Source organism: Mesocricetus auratus, unplaced genomic scaffold, assembly GCF_017639785.1.
Source record: "Mesocricetus auratus isolate SY011 unplaced genomic scaffold, BCM_Maur_2.0 Super-Scaffold_100014, whole genome shotgun sequence".
Lineage (NCBI taxonomy): Eukaryota > Metazoa > Chordata > Mammalia > Rodentia > Cricetidae > Mesocricetus > Mesocricetus auratus.
The window spans coordinates 59638419-59659507 of record NW_024429197.1 but is presented as its reverse complement, the minus strand read 5'-3'; the positions used below and the strand labels follow the sequence as shown (position 1 = coordinate 59659507).

The 21089-nt window shown below is 36.2% G+C and overlaps 2 protein-coding genes across 51 annotated transcripts in view; one reads left to right on the top strand and one right to left on the bottom strand.

Annotated features, from left to right (window-relative positions):
* Ptprd (protein tyrosine phosphatase receptor type D) overlaps nt 1-21089 on the bottom strand; it is a 2190171-nt gene that overhangs the window by 2153190 nt on the left and 15892 nt on the right. The gene's annotated exons all lie outside the window — the stretch shown is intronic.
* On the top strand, nt 8373-9474 carry LOC101830813 (zinc finger protein 431-like). The gene is made up of 2 exons (XM_040757293.1): nt 8373-8575; nt 8669-9474. Exons 1-2 carry the CDS (start codon nt 8373-8375, stop codon nt 8895-8897), a joined length of 432 nt encoding a protein of 143 aa, XP_040613227.1. The 3' UTR covers nt 8898-9474.

Below are 21089 nucleotides of genomic sequence, written 5' to 3'. Positions count from 1 at the left end.
CTGTTTTTTAAAGAGAAGTATGAGTTATATTGGTTTAATCTAAGATTAAAACTTTTTCATATAGCATTCACCTATGAAAAAGGAAGTTTACGGATGAGCAGTACAAAAAATGTGATGAGGATGATAATCTGGGGATGTCATCAAGATAGCCACCACACTAAGGATCCATTTTTGATAATGCAAAATGTGACTATGAGCCTGAAATAAGGCAGAGAGGCTGGTAAGCAAATTGCATTTGCTTTTGACATACAATGAAATTGAGCTTGTATTCGGGAATTGTGGCTTGAATTGTTGTGTGGTGAGATAATCAACAGAAACAGTTACAAACAATAAAGGCCAAAGTTATGAGAGGTTCTACGTTGAAGTTATGAATTGATGTGAGTCAGTGTGGTGCACATTGTAAAGAAATGAAAGGTTAAATTTCTAAGAATAATGTTCTGAAGACAAGATACTGGGTATAGAAAGCTTCACGAGCAAAAACAGCAAGGACACCCATGTGGTGTTTTTAACTTATCAAGCTCCAAACAGTATCTAGGCAGAACAAGCTCTTCACAGGGATATCTTCAATCTTGCTTATCAATTCAAATAGCTGTGACATTTGACCTTGAACTGAAGAGACCATACAAAGTCACGTTGGTGAGATGACTCAATGGATAAAATGGTTCCTGCATAAACACGAATGGCACAGACATATTCAATGGGATAAAGACAGCAATTCATAAAGATAGCACAGCTGACTGAAAGATATCCAGCCACACTGGGCTACATGATGGCCACAATCCCACTTTTGTTTTTCTTATCCACATGTTGCACACTTGTGGAGATTTTAATATTTGTAAATTTGGGCGATATTGGATTGATGGGAAATTGCTTATGAAACTGTGAAGCTTTTTCCCAAGAATACTACTTCTAAGTTTCCCCAGGAAAGTCCTAAGCAAACTACCCCTCCTACTTTTAGGGGGATATCTTTATATACTGAAAGGTTTTCCTTATACCTTGGAGATTGTGACACATATAAATCCCAGAGATCTTTTTATGAGGCTCTGAGATGTTCTAGACACATATGTATGTCCCTGTACTTACCCAGGAACAAGTCAATCAAAACAAAGTAAAGTCAAAAAGTCAACAAGATTCAGTTGGTTCTAGGAGGTGACAGCAGATAAGATTACAAGCCTCTTCCTATGACACATTCAGGCAGGTACACAGCATATACAGCAACAAAGTTAGATTAGCTGGAGTTACCTCTGCCCTACAAGGAGGCTTATATTGATGGACAAAGAATGGCCTGGAAAGATGATAAAAGAATGAGGTTTCAGGATGTCTGAATGTGTTAGAAATGTTAACTCATTCAGAATAACTGTGGTTTCATATGATCACAGAACAAAACAAAGCCAAGATTAGACATATAAATTTGTTCTGTGAAAATATAAAAGGTAAACATAGTATAACTCCAGAAATTGAGTAATAACTGCATATAATTTGCCTAAAGGTTTTTCTTGGGCATACTGACACTCTGAAAATTAATAGTTAATAATATACTACTCAGGACAGGCAATCTGCCTGGGATGGCTTGGAGATTTTCTTTCTGTTTATCATCCTTGAAGTCACAAAAATTGCTAGGCTTACAATGGTCTGCCATTTACCTCTAGATCCTTAAAATTTGGGTTAAATGATTGACAAGTGAAAATAACTGTAAGAGATAACTGTTTTGTCATGGATTACCAATGATGACTGTAAGCAAGAGAACACACATGGCACAACGTGAATCTATCTCTCCCTACTTTCTAATTATACATAAAGCTAGATGCACTGGAACTGCTAATCAGACAGGCTGTGAGAATTTCATCACCACCAATGACCTGACTCAATCCTCGTCACCAAATCCTTACCTCCTCTCTGGCATCTGGTCACTGCCAGGGCTGGCCCCCAACACAAGATGACCTGGGTGTAAAAACCCAGGACCCATGAACTATCCAGGCATAATGGCATGTGCTTAAAACAGTTCCAGTTTTAGTTAGAGATCTTTTCTCAAAAAAAGTAGAAAAAAGACAAAAGGAAAGAACAGGAGAGAGAGAGAGAGAGAGAGAGAGAGAGAGAGAGAGAGAGAGAGAGAGAGAGAGAGAGAGAGAGAGAACAGAAACAAAGAAGCAAAAAAAGATAATGATGTAGTATTGTTCCCTTTTGCCATTCCTGAGCACCTAAATTTGATTGCTAGGGAAGAACTAATTCCCACAAGTTCTCCTCTGTCCATCTAACTGCTGTGCAAAAAACTCATGCATATGTGCGTGTACACACATACACATACACACACACACACACACACCGTTAATAGATGCATGTGAACAAAATAAGGTAGAAAGCAATAGAGGAAGGAAGAGGAAGACATACATACATTACTGGTTTCTGAATGAACACATATCCATATCCAAAAACATGCATGAAACTCACACAACTCTACAAACACCATATACAACAGTCCGTGGCTCCGACTTAGAGAGGTCTTAATAAGCCCCAACACTCTTGTGTGAAGTATTCTCTTGGCAATGAAATATGCACAACCACTCCTACCCTGAATTTCAATTGTTTTGAAAGTTGTTGATGAACGCAGATCCCACATAACTCTTCTGAATCTCTTCTCCATCAACTCTCTGAATTTGTAAGTACCAACCTAGTTCTGTGTGAGCCCTTATTTGGGGAACACTTCCAATGATCCAATAACAAAACTGACTAATAAAATACAAGGGACATCCTCCATTGTGAATATAAACCCCCACTTGATATATGTTCTAAATAGTCATCATCTTGTCAAATAATTGTACTTTTAGTATATAGTATTAAATGCTATAAAATTCCATTATGAATTACAACATTTTTGTCCTCCCAGTTATTATCATTAATTTAATTCCTCTACAGTGCATACATACTGTAACTTTCTAATATCATTCACTCATTCAAAATCATCTGACTTGGAGATGTTAATTTATCTGATTAACAAATTTAGTTTCTGAAGGCCAAAGAGATGGATTCTCCAGCTTAGAAAAAAAACATTTTGTTTACTTCAAAAGATTTTAATACATGAATACTTCAGACACAAAGAAATTTATGGATGAGAATTTGGTATACAAATTTTTCATTATAGCATATTATCCAGTGAGATATAACCTACTAAAGTTAAATCTGTCTTCCTTTATGGTTACATCTAAGTAGTGCTGCTTTTTTTCTTTATGTAAACTGAATAAAGACATTTAAAGTATCTTTAAATCTCACAGATAAAATTACAAGAATATAAGAGGGACATTTAACACACATACAAAGACTCACCACCCCTTACACAAAAAAGTAAAGTTATTGGCCTAAAATATTGAAGACTTCACATGATAACAGCTGATTTTCACTTTAAAAATTTTTAACAGCTAAGCTAACAAAAATAACCTAATTCACACATTTAGAAAGAAAAAATATTCATGAACAAGTCACATGTAAATGAATTCAATTCAGTGAAGTAAGTGGGTTAGCAAAGAAAATTTGAAATTTAAGGTTGACAAAAAGAAATATTACAGAGAAACCATAATGCTACAAATATAAATATTAAATGAGAGAATTTCACACCTAACATGGCAATCATTCAATCTATTGAAATAATTGTTGTCTCAGAATACAGCAAGGGAAACATACATTAAAAGTAAATGCTATAACATAAATGTAAGAATATATGCAAATATGCAGTATTTTTTGAAATTCCCATTTTTACGTATTAAAAATGTGTCTCCATGAATGTCCTTTCCTCACCTAGCATAGCCAGTCACCATCAGAGAGGCTTCCACCAGCACCAAATGGGAACAGACACAGGGAATCACAGCCAGACATTAAGCAGAGAGAGACTCTAAATGGAGGTTTCCATGAAATTCTTCCTTTCAGGGCTCAGGGTATCCTGAGGAGGAGAAGGCAGAAAGATTGTAATGTCCAGAGATTATGGAAGACATGGGGAATACAAGGCCCCTGAATCAAATAATCAAGGTGCATATGAGTTCACAGAGACTGAAGCAGTAAGCCCAGGGTCTAAATGGGTGTGTACCAGGTACTTTGCATATACATTATAGCTTTAAACTTAGTATATTTATGGTACTGTAAAAATGAAAATCCTGTTCTTTTCTAAGAAAGACAGAGAGACTGGATTCAGAGACAAGTGAAGTGACTAGAAGGACAAACTGTAATCAGGATACATTATATGAGAAAAGAATCTATATTCAATTAAAGGAAAAATAAAAAATAATGTTTCTCCCTAATGTAGTCAATAAAGACAACAGCACGCAGACTCAGTAGAGTACACTGATGTTTACATCCTGTATTAAAGACCATAAGCTAAAAGCACAAAACTGGATAAAACTATATCTTTTATTAATGTGGCCTTCACAGAGATGAAAGAGGTGCTACAGGAAATAAATGCTAAATATATACTGTCACATGCCAATCTCAAATTGCTATATTAAGCTCAATAAAAGTGACATATTAAAGAACATTAATGAAAGTGAAGATATTCATAATAGATTCCATGGATTATTTTTTTACAGAAAGCATGAAAATTACATGGTAATTCTACATAAATTGGATTTTGTGTGATTAAATCCAATTTAAAGACAGAGGATTCTGTTCAGTATGAGCCTGTAACCCATCAGTCCCAAATAAAAATATAGAGCCCATAATGTTCTAATATGTTACTCCTTCAGCAGCTACATGGAGAGCATGTCCCTCTGATGATTATGCCCTGCCTTCCCTCTTCCCAGAATTCTCCTTATCTGGTAGTACCACCTATGCTTCCTGTCTTGCTACTGGCCAAGCAGCATTTGTTCATCAACCAATAAAAGAAACACATATTCACGGCATACAGAAGCAGGTTCTCAATCATCACCTCTTTTCTGTGTAAATAAAAAGGAAAATTTTAACTTTAATAAAGTAAAATTATATATAACAAAACAGTTATCATATAACAAAACAGTTATCAAGAACTATAGTCAACCATATTTAGTTCACTAGCATTTGACAAAATATAAAGAAAATATTACATCATCTACTCTATTATATTAAGCTTAAAGTTTTATATGTAACTTATCTTTTATCATAAATAAGGGAAACCATAATCATAAAACTATCTGTCTTTAACTCCATCAAAACCCCAGAAGGATAATATATAAACTCTAGAATTAACAGAGACATGTTGCTGCCTGGACAGTCAACAAAAATTCCTCTGTAAGGTTGAGGCATCCATCATCAGCCTATAGGCCTAGAGTGTCTGCTGTGAAGCAGTTCAGATAAGAGCAGGTTCTTGTCCAATAGTCCACTTTTGCCAAATTGATGGCAAACTCCATAATGAGTGTTTCTGATGCCCATCTTCCTCTCTGATGTAATTGGACTTTCCAGGAGGACTTGTATATCTTTGTCATGGAAAACCTTAATGAACCATTTTAAAGGCCATATTTTGTAGGTATTTGCAAGATTTTAAATAATACCTATTTATTTGCTACCTAGTAAACCCAACTAATGCATCTATAAGTTTTGAATATTATAGGTTACTACCTATAATCTGTATTTAAATATATGTTACATTTTTAATGAGCTATATAAACATATAAGGGAAACAAACCAAATGACATGGGGAATCTAAAGGCCTGAACTATATATTCTTTTATATTTTAAAAGGTTTGCTTATGGACATAAATTTTTCTTGAAAATAGAAATGAAGCAAAACTAAGGGAAGAGGGTGCATTACGTCATCGTACTGCATAGAAAATAGTGACTGACAACTGTAAAATGATGACCTAAAATTTGCTTTATGCCCTATAAAATGGTAAATAACCAGCTTTCATTAATTATTTGACACCTTATATGGAATACCCCAACCAACTGAAAATAGGAGATGAAGACAAGCTGTTTGTCAAGTTCCTTAAAATATACACTTTGGTAGATAACATATGAATGTTAAAATTATGTTCTTATGCTACTAATAAGTCATTTTAGGGGTTATTAAATTAATAGAGTGAGGATGAAGGCAAAAGCAATCAGGGATCAGCCCATTGTGACATATGACACTTAAATAAGTCAAAACTGCTGAGAGCAAAGGTTGCTACTTTCAGCTGCCAAGAAGCTATAGCCCACAATTAAAAGCAGGAGTCTCTAAGGATGATTATACCTGTCTGCAAAAACTAAAATATTTAGCACGGCATTATCATGCAGAAAAGCTTTTTTTTTTCAGTTTAAATTTAGATAAGAAACAAGGTTGCTTCACAAGTCAGTTCCAGGTCCCTCTCCCTTTCACTCCCCTCCTCCCGTGCCCTCCCCCCAAACCCCCCATTATCCGCTCATTCCCCCAGGGAGGGTGAGGCTCTCCATGGGGGTGTCCATGGTCTGTCATTTCATATAGGGTAGGGCCTAGACCCTTCCCCAAGAGTTCAGGGTGAGAGTGCACCTCACATTGTTCTATGGGAGTCCAAAGTCCGTGTGTATACTTGGGATGGGTACTGATCTGCTGTCCAAGGCTCAATAGATTACCTAGGCCTCCTCACTGACACCCAGATTCAGGGGGTCTTGATCAGTCCCATTCTGGATTCCCAGTCATCAGCCTGGGATTCAAGAGTTAACCTTTGTCTGGTCAGCTGTTTCTGGGGGTTAAACCAGCCCTGTCTTAATCCATTTGGTCATCAGTCCTCCCTCTCTGTTACTGGCTTTCTTGAGTTCAGCTCAGTACTTAACCGAGGGAGTCTTCCTCTTCTTCGATCAGCCACTAAATGAAGTTTCTGTTTTCCAGACCCTCTGGCCATAGGATTGTAGGCTGGCACTCCCCAGATCTATGTCTAAAATCCATATATGAGAGAGTACATGCCATGTTTCTCTTTTTGTGACTGGGTTACCTCACTCAGGATGGTTTCTTCTAGTGTCATCCATTTGCCTGCGAATCTCATGATTCCATTGTTTTTTTCTGTTGAATAGTACTCCATTGTGTAAATGTACCACATTTTCGCTATCCACTCTTCGGTTGAGGGACATCTAGGTTGCTTCCAAGTTCTGGCTATTACAAATAAAGCTGCTATGAACATAGTGGAACAGACATCCTTGTTGTATGAATGGGCATCTTTTGGATATATGCCTAAGAGTGGAGTTGCTGGGTCTTGTGGTAGGTTTATTCCCATTTTTCTGAGGAATCTCCATACTGATTTCCAAAGTGGCTGAAACAGTTGGCACTCCCACCAGCAATGGAGGAGTGTCCCCCTTTCACCACATCCTCTCCAGCATAAATTGTCATTGGTGTTTTTGATTTTAGCCATTCTGACAGGAGTGAGATGGTATCTCAGAGTTGTTTTGATTTGCATTTCCCGGATGGCTAAGGATGTTGAGCACTTTCTCAAGTGCCTCTCAGCCATTTTAGACTCCTCTATTGAAAACTCTCTATTTAGTTCTGCAGCCCATTTTTTAGTTGGGTCCTTTGCTGTTTTGGAGGCTTGCTTCTTGAGTTCTTTGTAAATTTTGGAGATCAACTCTCTGTCAGATGTGGGATTAGTCAATATTTTTTCCCATTCTGTGGGTTGCCTTTTTGTCTTGCTGACTGTGTCCTTTGCCTTACAGAAGCTTCACAGTTTCAGTAGGTCCCATTTATTAATTGTTGATCTCACTGTCTGTGCTACTGGTGTTATGTTCAGGAAGCTGTCTCCTGTACCAATTCGTTCAAGGGTACCACCCACTTTCTCTTCTAAGAGGTTCAGTGTGGCTGGATTTATGTTGAGGTCTTTGATCCATTTGGACTTAAGTTTTGTGCATGGAGATAAACATGGATCGATCCGCATTCTTCTGCATGCCAGTCTCCAGTTATGCCAACACCATTTGTTGAAGACGCTTTCTTTATTCCATTGTATATTTTTAGCTTCTTTGTCAAAGATCAGATGTTCGTACGTGTGTGGTTTAATACCCGGGTTTTCAATTCGATTCCATTGGTCTACCTGTCTATTTTTGTGCCAATACTAAGCTATTTTCAGGACTATAGCTCTACAATAGAGCTTGAGGTCAGGGATGGTGATGCCTCCGGACGTTGCCTTGTTGAACAGGGTTGTTTTGGCTATCCTGGGTCTTTTGTTTTTCCATACAAAATTGATTATTGTTCTTTCAAGGTCTGTGAAGAATTGTGCTGGGATTTTAATGGGGATTGCATTGAATCTGTAGATTGCTTTTGGCAGGATTGCCATTTTTACTACATTGATCCTACCTATCCAAGGGCAAGGGAGATCTTTCCATTTTCTGAGGGCTTCTTTTTTTCTTTCTTTAAAGATTCAAAGTTCTGGTTTCACGTGCTGTGCTTTGAGCAAGAATGAGCTGGGAATCACAACATGGATGCAGTGACCTATGATGATGTGCATATCAACTTTACTCTGGAAGAGTGGGCTTTGCTGAATCCTTCCCAGAAAAGCCTCTACAAAGATGTGATGCTTGACACGTACAGGAACCTCACTGCAATTGGCTACAGTTGGGATGACCATAATATTGAAGAAATTTGTCAAAGTTCTAGAAGCCATAGAAGGCATCTTCAAAGGCATGCAAAAATTAATACTGGAGAGAAACCATATGGAAGTCTTCAAAACAGTGAAGTGTTTGTATGTCACAATAGTCTCAAACTCCATAAAAGAACACATACTGGAGTGAAAACCCATGAATGTAATCAATGTGGTAAAGTCTTTGAAAGTCATGGTCACCTTCAAATACATAAAAAAACACATACTGGAGGGAAACCCTGTGTATGTAATCAGTGTGGTAAAGCTTATTCTCGAGTCAGTTGTCTCCAAATACATAAAAGAACATATACTAGAGTGAAACCCTATGAATGTAATCAATGTGGTAAAGCTTTTGCAACTTGAGGTGTGCTTAAAAGACATATAAGAACACATACAGGAGAGAACCCCTATGAATGTAATCAATGTGGTAAAGGTTTTTCAAGTGGTGGTGAGCTTAAAAGACATATAATAACACATACAGGAAAGAAATCCTATGAATGTAATCAATGTGGAAAAGCATTTTCACAATACTCTAGACTCCAAATACATAAAAGAACACATACAGGAGAGAAACCCTATGAATGTAATCTATGTGGTAAAGCTTTTTCACAACGTAGCAATCTTGTAGCTCATGAAAGAACACACACTGGAGAAAAACACTATAAATGTTATCAATGTGGTAAGACCTTTTCAACAGCAGGTAGTCTACAAACACATAAAAGAATACATACTGGAGAGAAGCCCTATGCATGTATCCAGTGTGGTAAAGCATTTTCACAATGCTCTAGACGCCAAAAACATAATAAAACACATACTGGAGAGAAACCCTATGAATGTAACCAGTGTGGTAAAGCATTTTCACAACAGTGCAATCTCGCAGCTCATAAAAGAAGGCATACTGGAGAGAAACCCTATGAATGTCATCAATGGGGTAAAGCCTTTGCATATCGCCATTATCTTCAAGTACATAAAAGAATACATACTGGAGAGAAACCCTATGAATGTCATCATTGTGGAAAAGCATTTACCTTTCAAGAAAATCTCATAAGGCATGAAAAACTGCATACTTGAGAGAGACCCTGTGAATGTAACAAACATGGTAAAGCATTTGTGTGTAATATCAGTCTTTAAAATCATGACATAATCATACTGCAGAGAAACCCTATAAATGTAAGCAGTGTGGTAAAGTTGTTCACTTTGCATATCACAATAATCATTGGAGGCCTGAGAAAATTCATACTGAAAGGAATCTTGCTATAAAGGTTTTGGTAAGATCTTCAGCCAACACACATTTCGTTACACAAGATTTTTGAGAGGAAAATTGACTCACAAGTGTCAATAGTCTGATCAAGCATTGCGATGCCTCTATTTTGCTTGCCCATTTAAGCTCATGTGGACAAATGTCTTATGAATTAATTGATAAGGTAACCCTTTTGATTTAACACTTTTCTTTAATTTCACAAAAAACCTCATTGAGATTAGTTAATTTCTCTAAACTCAATCCTACATGCTTCCTTTCTATTATGTGAACCAATTCAAGATGAATGGGAATTGTTAAGACCTTAAATGCCTCAACAAATGTGTTATAGGAATGACTGTTTACAAGAGTAAATATTCACATGTGAAAACATGTTTGGTTAGACATTTGATTTAATTTTAAGGATGTGATGTCAGTGTGTGGCTTTGTGACTTCTCATGCTTTTTCCCAAGATGCTTGAATATTCCTGTAGTAGAAACTAAAGAAAGTTCTCAAAAACCTGACTTAGTTCCTGGCAATGAACTTGTCATAATTTTGCTTGTCCAGATCTCTAACCCTGTACATATTTTAAGTGCTTTTTGATGTTCCTGATGTTAGATAATAGGGAAGAACTAACCTCAATTCATGTAAACAATTTGGTAAAGACTTTAGATTAAATAAAAAATATTGTTTTGTGTAAATATTCAAAGTTCTTACGATACAGGTTTTTCACTTGCTTGGTTAGTATTACACCAAGGTATTTTATGTTGTTTGTGGCAATTGTAAAGGGTGATGTTTCTCTGATTTCTTTTTCAGCCCTTTTATCATCTGTATATAGTAGGGCTACTGATTTTCTTGAGTTGATCTTGTAGCCTGCCACTTTGCTGAAGGTGTTAATCAGCTGTAAGAGTTCCCTGGTAGAGTTCTTTGGGTCATTGATGTAAACTATCATATCGTCTGCAAACAGTGGAAGTTTGACCTCTTCCTTCCCAATTTGTATCCCCTTGATCCCCCTTTGTTGTCATATGGAAATAGCTAGAACTTCAAGTACCATGTTGAAAAGGTATGGAGAGAGTGGACAGCCTTGTTTTGTTCCTGATTTTAGAGGAATTGCGTTGAGTTTCTGTCCATTTAGTTTGATGTTGGCTGTTGGTTTACTGTATATAGCTTTTATTATGTTTAAGTATGACCTTGTTATCCCAGATCTCTCCAAGACCTTTATCATGAAGGGGTGTTGGATTTTGTCAAAGGCTTTTTCAGCATCTAGTGAGATGATCATGGAATTTTTGTTTTTCAGCTTGTTTATATGGTGGATTACGTTGATGGATTTTCGTATGTTGAACCATCCCTGCATCCCTGGGATGAAACCTACTTGATCGTGGTGAATGATTGTTTTGATGTGTTCTTGGATCCGATTTGCCAGTATTTTATTGAGTATTTTTGCATCAATGTTCATGAGGGATATTGGTCTGAAGTTCTCTTTCTTAGTTATATCTTTGTGTGGCTTGGGGATCAAGGTTATTGAAGCCAAATAGAAAGAGTTTGGCAAAGCCCCTTCTGCTTCTATTGTGTGGACCACTTTGAGAAGAATTGGTATAAGCTATTCTTTGAATTTCTGGTAGAATTCTGCACTGAGGCCATCTGGACCTGGACTTTTTTTTGTTGGGAGACTTTTGATGACTGTTTCTATTTCCATAGGGGTTATAGGTCTATTTAAATTGGAATAACTTCATGCATCTTATCAGACCACCATGCTTTAAAATTAGAATTCAACAACAACACAAATTGCAGAAAACCTACAAACTCATGGATATTGAATAATGCTCAACTGCACCATCCCTGGGTCAAAGAGGAAATAAAAAAAGAAATTAAAGACTTCCTCGAACTCAACGAGAATGAAGACACAACATACCCAAACCTATGGGACACTTTGAAAGCAGTGCTACGGGGGAAGTTCATAGCACTAAGTGCTCACATGAAGAAACAGAAGAACAGTTATACCAGAGAATTAACATCACAGCTGAAAGCTCTAGAACACAAAGAAGCAAACTCCCCCAGGAGGAGTAGACGCCAGGAAATAATCAAATTGAGAGCTGAAATCAATAAAGTAGAAACCAGGAAAACAATACAAAGAATCAATGCAACGAAGAGTTGGTTCTTTGAGAAAATCAACAAGATAGACAAACCTTTGTCCAAACTTACCAAACAGCAGAGAATGAACACGCAAATTAACAAAATCAGAAATGAAAAGGGGGACATAACAACAGACTCCGAGGAAATCCAGAGAATCATTAGGTCATACTTTGAAAACCTGTACTCCACAAAATTCAAAAATTTAAAGGAAATGGATGACTTCCTGGATAGCTATCACTTGCCAAAACTAAATCAAGAACTGAAAAGCTTTTTCACTCACTCATGTGTATTCAACTAATAGACAGATGATAGGTAGATAGCTGATAAATAGATGCGTAGATAAGTTGGCTGTTGATAGAAAGATGACAGATAAATGATAGATAGACAGATAGATAGATAGATAGATAGATAGATAGATAGATAGATAGATAGATAGATAGACATACAGAAATAAATTGCAATGGAGAGTTCAATAAATATAACTTATCAACTTCAATTTAGTGAGGACCTATGGTAGCTCTAAAATATTCTATTTGAGGTTCTAAGGATTTATTTATTTGATGTGCATAGTGGACTATATATAAAACACATGTATGCTGGTATTAACAAAGGCCGTAAAAGAGCATTATTCACACAGAATCTATAGTTTTAGGCATATATGAGCCTTGTGACAGGGATCCTAGAAGCAGAATCTAACTCCAGGACAAGACCAAATATGTGCCCTTAAACACTGTACCATATTCTAGCTCCTAACATGCTGTATTTGATCCAAGCAACATCCATACCTTAAACATGAATATTTAGTCATAAAAATGCAACAGTGATAACAACAGCAATAAGAATTTGGAGGACAAAGCAGATACAACAATATCTCATGGCAACTTATTATACTCTATTAAGAGACTTAGTCCAAAATAACCACAGTCAACTTTTACAGTAAAGTTTTTGGACATATGCTATTCTTTCAAAGAAGAAATCTGAGACATTGAGAATCTGTTGGTCAAAAGCAATAGGCAACTAATTGCTGTCCACTATTGGGTGCATTCATTTTCACTCTGTGCCATGCCTGAGATAGATATACAAAATGCAGAACTCGGGAAGCAGGCTCTGCCTGTCAAACATCCACATTCTACCTAGTTATGGAACCACATATAAGAGCAGGTAAGAATGTTGAGAGTTATAGACGATATATAAAGTCTATCATCACAATATTTGACTTCAAGATCCATGGGTCCTGTTAATCTATATACTACAAGTAAGACAATTGCATATAACTAAAAATGTCTTATGAAATATATACTGGTGGGTAAATACAGCATATCACCTGTGAGAAGGTGAGGTATCATCTCCAATTAGGACTTAAATTACATTTTTACCCCAACACCATATTTCCACAGTGTATGGCCTAAAACGGATGTTCAATGAGGAATTAAGACATAATCTTGGGGTTGCTGTTGCATTAACTCAAATCACCAAGTGTACAGTTATATGTAGACAACATATTGTAGATAGTAAGTTTTTGAATCCCAAGTCTATGATATTTCTAAGATAATACTAAGAGAATAATATGACACTCATGACTAAGAGAACTATTCAGAACTGGGGATTTTCCACTTAGTTGCTCTTCTATAAATTCTACTAAAAAAATACACAAATAGCAAATTCAGGACAATTAAAGTGCCTCTATAGCTCAGCTATGCCGGTTAGCTAAATAGGCCAAAGATAGCACTCAACTATCTGCAAAAATGGCTCAGTCATACAATTAAAGCCTATATGTGAATTATTTTAATAATGGAGTGACATATTTAGACTTTAAAGGTATTTTAAGAGTATTTAACATCCAGAGGTGATCACTGCTAACACTAAATGCATGTACTGTACATAGAGTTCCTAAGTATATATTAGTGTGAAAAATTACCTTCAGTATGCTTAATGTGGGGTAGAGAGGTATTAAATGTCTTTAACATTTTATCCAACTGCCTGGTTTTTAAGTAGAAGTGTCTTTGACTACATGTCTGAAGTATAAACCTCACAATGAAACTACCTGAACCATTTTAATGAATTTGTCTTTGTGCACACACATACACACACGTGTGTGTGTGTGAGAGAGAGAGAGAGAGAGAGAGAGATTTTAATTGTAAGTGGGGAGATATTACCTGATATTTAAATGTAACAAAACTAACTTACATCATGTAGAAAGATTATGCATATGTGCAGGCTCACTGATGCAGAAGGATAGATTCACAGGACATTAAGAGGTGTCCTGTCTGTGGTGTTGTGCCTACATGGGATTTGAAATTTGATAAAAGGCAGAGTCACACTTAATTGAAAATCAAGTAGTGCAGTAGGAAATTTCATTTTAAACTGAGGAAGTAGAATTGAATGTGTATATCTATATATAAGGACAAATGAAATTAGAGACATCTTTTATCAGAGGAACTGAAAGTCTCTTTGAAAGATAACAGCCAAAAGACAGAGAACAATGTTCTGATCTTGACCGAAAAGCAGAGCTTTAGTCTCAGCCAAAGAAAGGACATTTTCTGGGAAGTGTATAGTCTGGCATTCAGAGTAACCTGTATTCAGTTACACATTGCTACCCTGTTGAGCAAGGGAATATCACGAATGGAGCTTATAGGTAAAGGAAGGGGCTATTTCCATAGAACGTCTAAAGCTCTAACACACAGGAGGCCGAGCTGTAACAAAACACAAAAGAAAAATGAAAAGAGGGTGGGGGAGGTATTCTGGTCCGGTTTAAGAGTGAATCACTATAGTAACAGTGCACAGGTCGCAATAACAAAACTGTGAATGATGACAGCAACACAGGGTCCAGTGGAACCCAACAGGAGAGAGACACTGCTGGATGAGGTGGCATTTATGAGCAATAGGATGGAGATAGTTTATCTAGCCTGAGGCTAAGCTAAATTTGAGAAGAGAAGAAAGCATTAGCAGAGGGCAAGTAATGGTTTGTACTTGAGCACATGATATGCTTTCCTGGGATTCTTCAGAACATGTGCTAAGCATTTTTTAATGTTTATGTGCCTCCATTTGTAGGTTCTATATAAGACACAGAAAATCAAGTTAGAAGAAGCACAAAAGGTAATTAAAAAATAAGCAAATGGGCCAGGTCTAATGTTCTACATTTGAGAGTATGCCAACTGAAACAGCAGTAATCATAAAATCAAACTTCTGAGGCACACTCCATACATATAAGGTGATAATCAGCAGGATTTAAATTGCCCACAGGTAAGAAAATATATGAACTGGAATTTTAAGGTAGAAGCACACATTGTGTTCTTACATTGTGTGGGGTGGGATTATTGGCACCTGAAAATTTGCTAAGTATCACTACTGAGAATACCCCTATCATTCATAATGTGTATTAAAATGTATTACTATGTAATCGTAAGACTTCCTACCAAGATTTTTTTTCAAATTAAAAGATTAAGTTTGCTGGTTTATAATCTATATGAAATCAAATTCCCTTACTGTGCATGGTTATTTTGCCAAGCATACATATCTTGTAACTAGTCTTCCAACATACAGGATTTTCTCCTTATCGTAAGCAAGTTCCTTACTCCTTTGTGGTATATTTTCTAAATCCCCCTCTCCCAAATAACTAGTAATATGACTTCAAGCACTAATAGCTAGTCTTGTCAGCCTCAGAACTTTATACCAGTGAAACATAGGATATATCCTATTCTGTCTTTGGCTTTTCAAAAAGTGTGCATTTTTTGAGATTCATTCACATTCTTCACTGTATCAGCAGTTTTTTTGACATATTGCTGTACAATATTTTATGATGGGAACTTATCCAGTCTCCATCAATTTATTTTTGAAGTACGTTTTTCCTTACATAAGCAATTGAAACATTTAAACTCTCATGTCAGTGTCACACCTGTTATTTACTCTAGAGGATTATATAGGTAGTATTAGATGGAATGAAGATACAGATACAGTTTACCAAAACTACCTGGAGGAATGCAAATCCCTCTGTCTTCCATCCCTATTCCTCTCCTCTCGTTACTCCTAACTCCTTCTTATCTGTCTCCCCTTCCTCATCCTGCATTTCTTTGCCCCCCAATTAAGTTGATATTTTATAGAAATTTATTCTGAATTTGAATATTCCATTTAGGAGGAAAGTTTTTCAAGATGAGGGTAGAAAAATAAACAGAAATCACAAAGTTTCAGATTGTAAATAACTTACATATTTCAGGATTGTCCTGAACCCACCAACACTCATATAAGCAGTAAAAAATGCTGGGCAGTGGAGTCTCTGACCAGCCAACCTATCTTCAAAATGTGCAGAGAGCTTAAGGGATTGAGCTTTTGAGAGTTGGCATTCATGCTGGGTTGAACTCTCAAGTGATGATGCTGTTTCTAAGTCACCCATACTCCTATAATCAACCCCAATAAACTCACTGGTTAGCTGAGTTGACTTTGGGGAAACACTACTTTGATCTATCAGCAGTGTCCTAACAGTTGTAAGAGGTCCTTTGTTTATGTCTCCCAGATAAAAACCACAGAGTACATTTAGGAATACAGGACAAGTTTAAGGAAAAGATAGAAAAATCACCGTGTACGCATATAAATGGTGTCACTCATGAACACTCTGGTGCACACAGATGGATCATTAGAAAATACTCTGTTGTGGGTAAGTGGCCTCAGTAATGTATATTCTGCTCCATATGGATGTCCTCACTAGTGCACACTCAGCTGAAAGAAGATGCTCAATGAGTCTCATCATTTTGTTTAGTTTTGTTTTTGGAGTTTAAAGATGGATTCAAATGAGTAGACTCAGAGCATTACAAATTATGGAGCTGATTGCTGGAAACACTCCAAGTCAGAACACCTATTGTTATAGACATGGTCTTACTTAATTGTATCATATGGTGAAGTTGCCTTGTTGAGAGAAGATGTCACACCATGAAGAAAGGACCACTCACTACTGTAAACTCCAGATGGCACCATGGTCTATATTCCTGGTATTCCCACATTACCATTCCCTCCTTTTAGTTCAGATTGCACTTATTGAGTCAATTCTATGAAAAGTCATAAAAAGTGCAGTGTGACTATCACTGTCTTCACTCTATCTTCCCATCCATCCAAGGAAGGAACCTGCATGCAGTTGATCCCAGCTTAGGCATATATCTTTCCTGTCCAAGTCAGGCATGAGATGATCAACTTCACTGTCCTTGACATGACACTTCAGACTTGTGAAAGACTGAGCAGAAAAAAACCCAGCTAAAACATTTGAAGGTGTGTGGTTCTGAACACCTTTCAGCTAAAGAATGCTAGTTTTTGTACACAAGTACCAAAATAATACTTGTGAGGAGATAATTAGTGGAAGACCTCCCATAGAAGAAAAAAAATAGCAGTGTAAAACTTAGAAAAAAGTAAGATATAAATTTATTATTATTATTATTATTATTATTATTATTGCTGTGGGTAAATGATATGTGTGAGAGTGGTGCCGCAATACAGGTGTCAAGCCCAGTGAACAGCTTTGTAGAATATGTTCTCTTATTTTCTTTTTCCTGGGTGCCCTGGAGGATGAATTTGGGTTCCCTGGATTGTCAGGGAAGTGTCATTAGTACTATGAGAAATGTTGACAGTCTCCAGGAAAACAAAACAATACACAAATACCACTACCAAGAAAAACAACAAAGACCTTCTTATTCTCCCTAAGTGAAATTCTTCAAGAATAGATGTTCAATACCTACATGAAATTGCTTATTTGGAAGGATCTGTGATTTTTGAATGGGAAGTATACAAATCAAGAGCCTAGAAGATCCATTCAAGCCTGTGAAGAAAAAGGAGCCAGACTGCAAGGTGCTCCCGAGGAGGACACTCTGTTAGGCCCAAATTATTAGGAAATCAGTGTTTAAAATTCAGCTGTTTTTTCCTTATGAAGGTAACACAGTGGAAGTAATTGCTTTTTGTTTGAAAAGATGTAATTTCATTAAAAAATGAACTGAAAAAAAACAAAATATCTGCAAAATCTCTGAAAGAAAAGGGATGTGATCTCAATTCCAGGTCAGAGATGAGTATATGACTTCAACAAGAAAGCAACATTGCACTTGCTTGAGTCTGTAAATAAGTGAAAATGTGAGTGGAGATAAAGACAGAAATTCCTGCAGTAAAAACTGTGGGAACCTATTTAGCTTCTATAAGGCCTTGGGTAGAAAACAAATAAACCTTGAGGGTCCCACTTTCCAATTAATACAAAATGGTCTTCACTGAATACTTACAGGCTGATTGACCCTAAATCATCAGCCTGATTTGAGAAGAGAACAGTGATGTTTGAGATCATCAAGTGCAAGACACTTCATATTAAAAAGGAGATTAATTCTCCTAGAATTTTGGCAGATGAACATCATTTTGGAACTTGATCCAAAAAGCTTTTAATGAACTATTTTCAAATGAAGAGAAAAACCTTGAACTAAAAATCTACATTCCTAGGAAAATGGCATTCAAGCTTATTTTAACCTTGAGTTTTTCTTTTTTTCTTTGTCATATTGCAGAGACAAAAAATATGAAAAAGAGTTTTGCCTTCCCCAAGATGTTGCTTTTTCTTTCTACAGAAACTGCTTTTCTCTCATTGCTACTGTAAGCCTTCTTTTCTGGGTTTTGAAAAATGTGTGCTAGCACACAGCAAAATCAAGTCATTCTTGGAAAAGAAAGTATTGATATACTTTATTCATGAAAAGAGTCACCTCCCTTCTGTGCATTCTCCCAGCTTTCTGTCTCAAGACTCATTCATATTAGTGGCCGTTCCCACAAAGCAGATACTTTCTAGGTTAAATGCACCTAAACAAACCAATTGTAGAAAGTATTTATTCTTCATTCCCTTAAAAAAAGTTAAAAAAGAATTGGTACTACACATATCTCAGGAACAAAAGATGATGTTACTTCCGCAATCTGTTAATAAGAACACCCAACATAATTTCTAACATTTGGATATTCATTCATCTAAATTCCAAGGGACAAACTCCTACGAAATTATCATTGGTGATTAATATCAAATCAGTATAAATACAAGTATGAAACTTACTACCGCAAACATAAAGTGATGTTATTTTTATCTGACTTTTAAGATAACTCATATGCTTTGAAATGATTGCTGTGAGAGGCAGATGTATAAAGGCTTTCAATACATTGCTGCATTTCTTGGAGAATATGGTATGTTGTTGGAGTTTATTGGCTTGGCAATCTAAGGAGAATGAATGACTTACCATATCTGGGTCTGACCCAGTTAGAACTTCTCCCCACCACTGAGTGGGAGACTGCTTTACATGTACAAGGTCACACTCCTGTCACAATTATTCTGTCTAATGAGGGATCACAAGGTAGCTACTAGTTCAAAGTTGTGTCGTAAGGGCAGCTAGGGAGAAAATATTTGAAATGTTTATCCTGAAGTATTGACACACATTTCTGGGCAGATTCTTTGGCCAGTCACTGAATTCAATGAGAAATGCCACTTCTTTAAGAACGATCTGCACTTGAAAGTAGTAGAATGGATTGACGTTTACTTCCATCCTTGAAGATATGAAGGGAAAAATCAACTTAATTATTCAAATGGCTACTATTACAAGAGACAATAAGATTATATGTAAGACTCAGAATATGGATAACCAAGTTGCTTATGTTTTATGCTTCTTGAATAATGTGATAACAAAAAAGAGGTTTAGGTCACATAAAAGCACCCATTAACATGTTATTGTCTTTACAGAAATCTATGGCACTGCACTAATTATCTAGGCAGCTGATTTAAGGACTGTCTTAATGTTAATTGCTAATTTAAAAATTAACAATAAAAGTGACTTTAAGAAGACTAAGATGAACAATAAAATAAAACAAAGCAATTTAAAACAAATTATGTAACTTTTCATGTGTTTTTCTTCCAATAACCAACAATTATCCCTGCATAAGCTTGAAACACCAATGACAACGGACACAACCGATAAGCTACCTTAACTGTAAATCTCTGCAAAACAAAGCAAATACAGCCAGGGCCCTTAAGAAGACCCTGTTCTTACACAGTATGTTCAACAAACAAGCCACCACCCTCCGGAAGCCATTTTTGCTCTGTGGCTCACTCTATTATCCAGCTTTTTCTTATAAATACAATCTGATTATTAATTACAATTCTGCTTGTATCTTAAATATATTTTTCCAACATCATTCAGTAACACTTGGACCTCTGTTTAATTTGGGGGTATTATTATGTATTTCTGTGACAAATTAAAGTACAGTAAGGTAAGGTACAGGTGTCAGGGATGTGCTTTGGCTGGTATCTAAACAGCACTTTCTACCAGCTTTGTCTACATTACTGAAATAAACTTGTAATAACAGAGTATCTAATCACAAAGTTCAGATAAGAATTTCATAAAAATTAGGAACATATTAGGAGGTAAATATGCATGCAATAATCCAGCCTATATTAGCCAAAGTCTTCCCCAGATCTACATTGTTTTGGGTATGTTGTTTAAGATTAAACCATACATACGAGTCCAGTGCACACTGATTAAGAGTACAATCTAAATACAGTCGTCTAGACTAGATAAAACACTATACGATACTTAAAATGATACAACACATATTAGTTAAACATCACACTGTAAATACAACAGTCCAACATGAGCCAAGACTATACCATAAATACAATAATCGGTCAAAGCTACAGCATACATACAATAGTCCAGTTTATGTTCATTCAATTGTATCCCATATGTGCAACAGTTAATTAAAGACTATACCACTAACAGGAGTTAATTAAGACTACAAATTAAAGACCATGAAATGACATCACCTCTGTCACTGCATTCAAATGATTACTAATATATTTTAATAATTAAAACTATTTCCTTTTTAAAATGTACTTTTTAATCTCCAATTATCAAATGTATGCATGTGTTTGTACCTTTCTCTGATGACTTACTTTCTAAATATGTTTTAGAGAAGAAAATTGGATACTGTTGTACTGGTGAGTAAATTGAAACCATTCTGAAAATGGTAATGTTTTCCAGATTCTAGTAAACAGTGCCGCTGGAAATGAACTCAGAGATATGAGTAGGATCCCTCTGATAAAGATAGCCATAAAGTAAATGTGTTATTTAAAACAGTGGTACTTCTCATAATAAAAGAGCCACTTATCCTATAGAAATTACACTGAACATGAATGATGG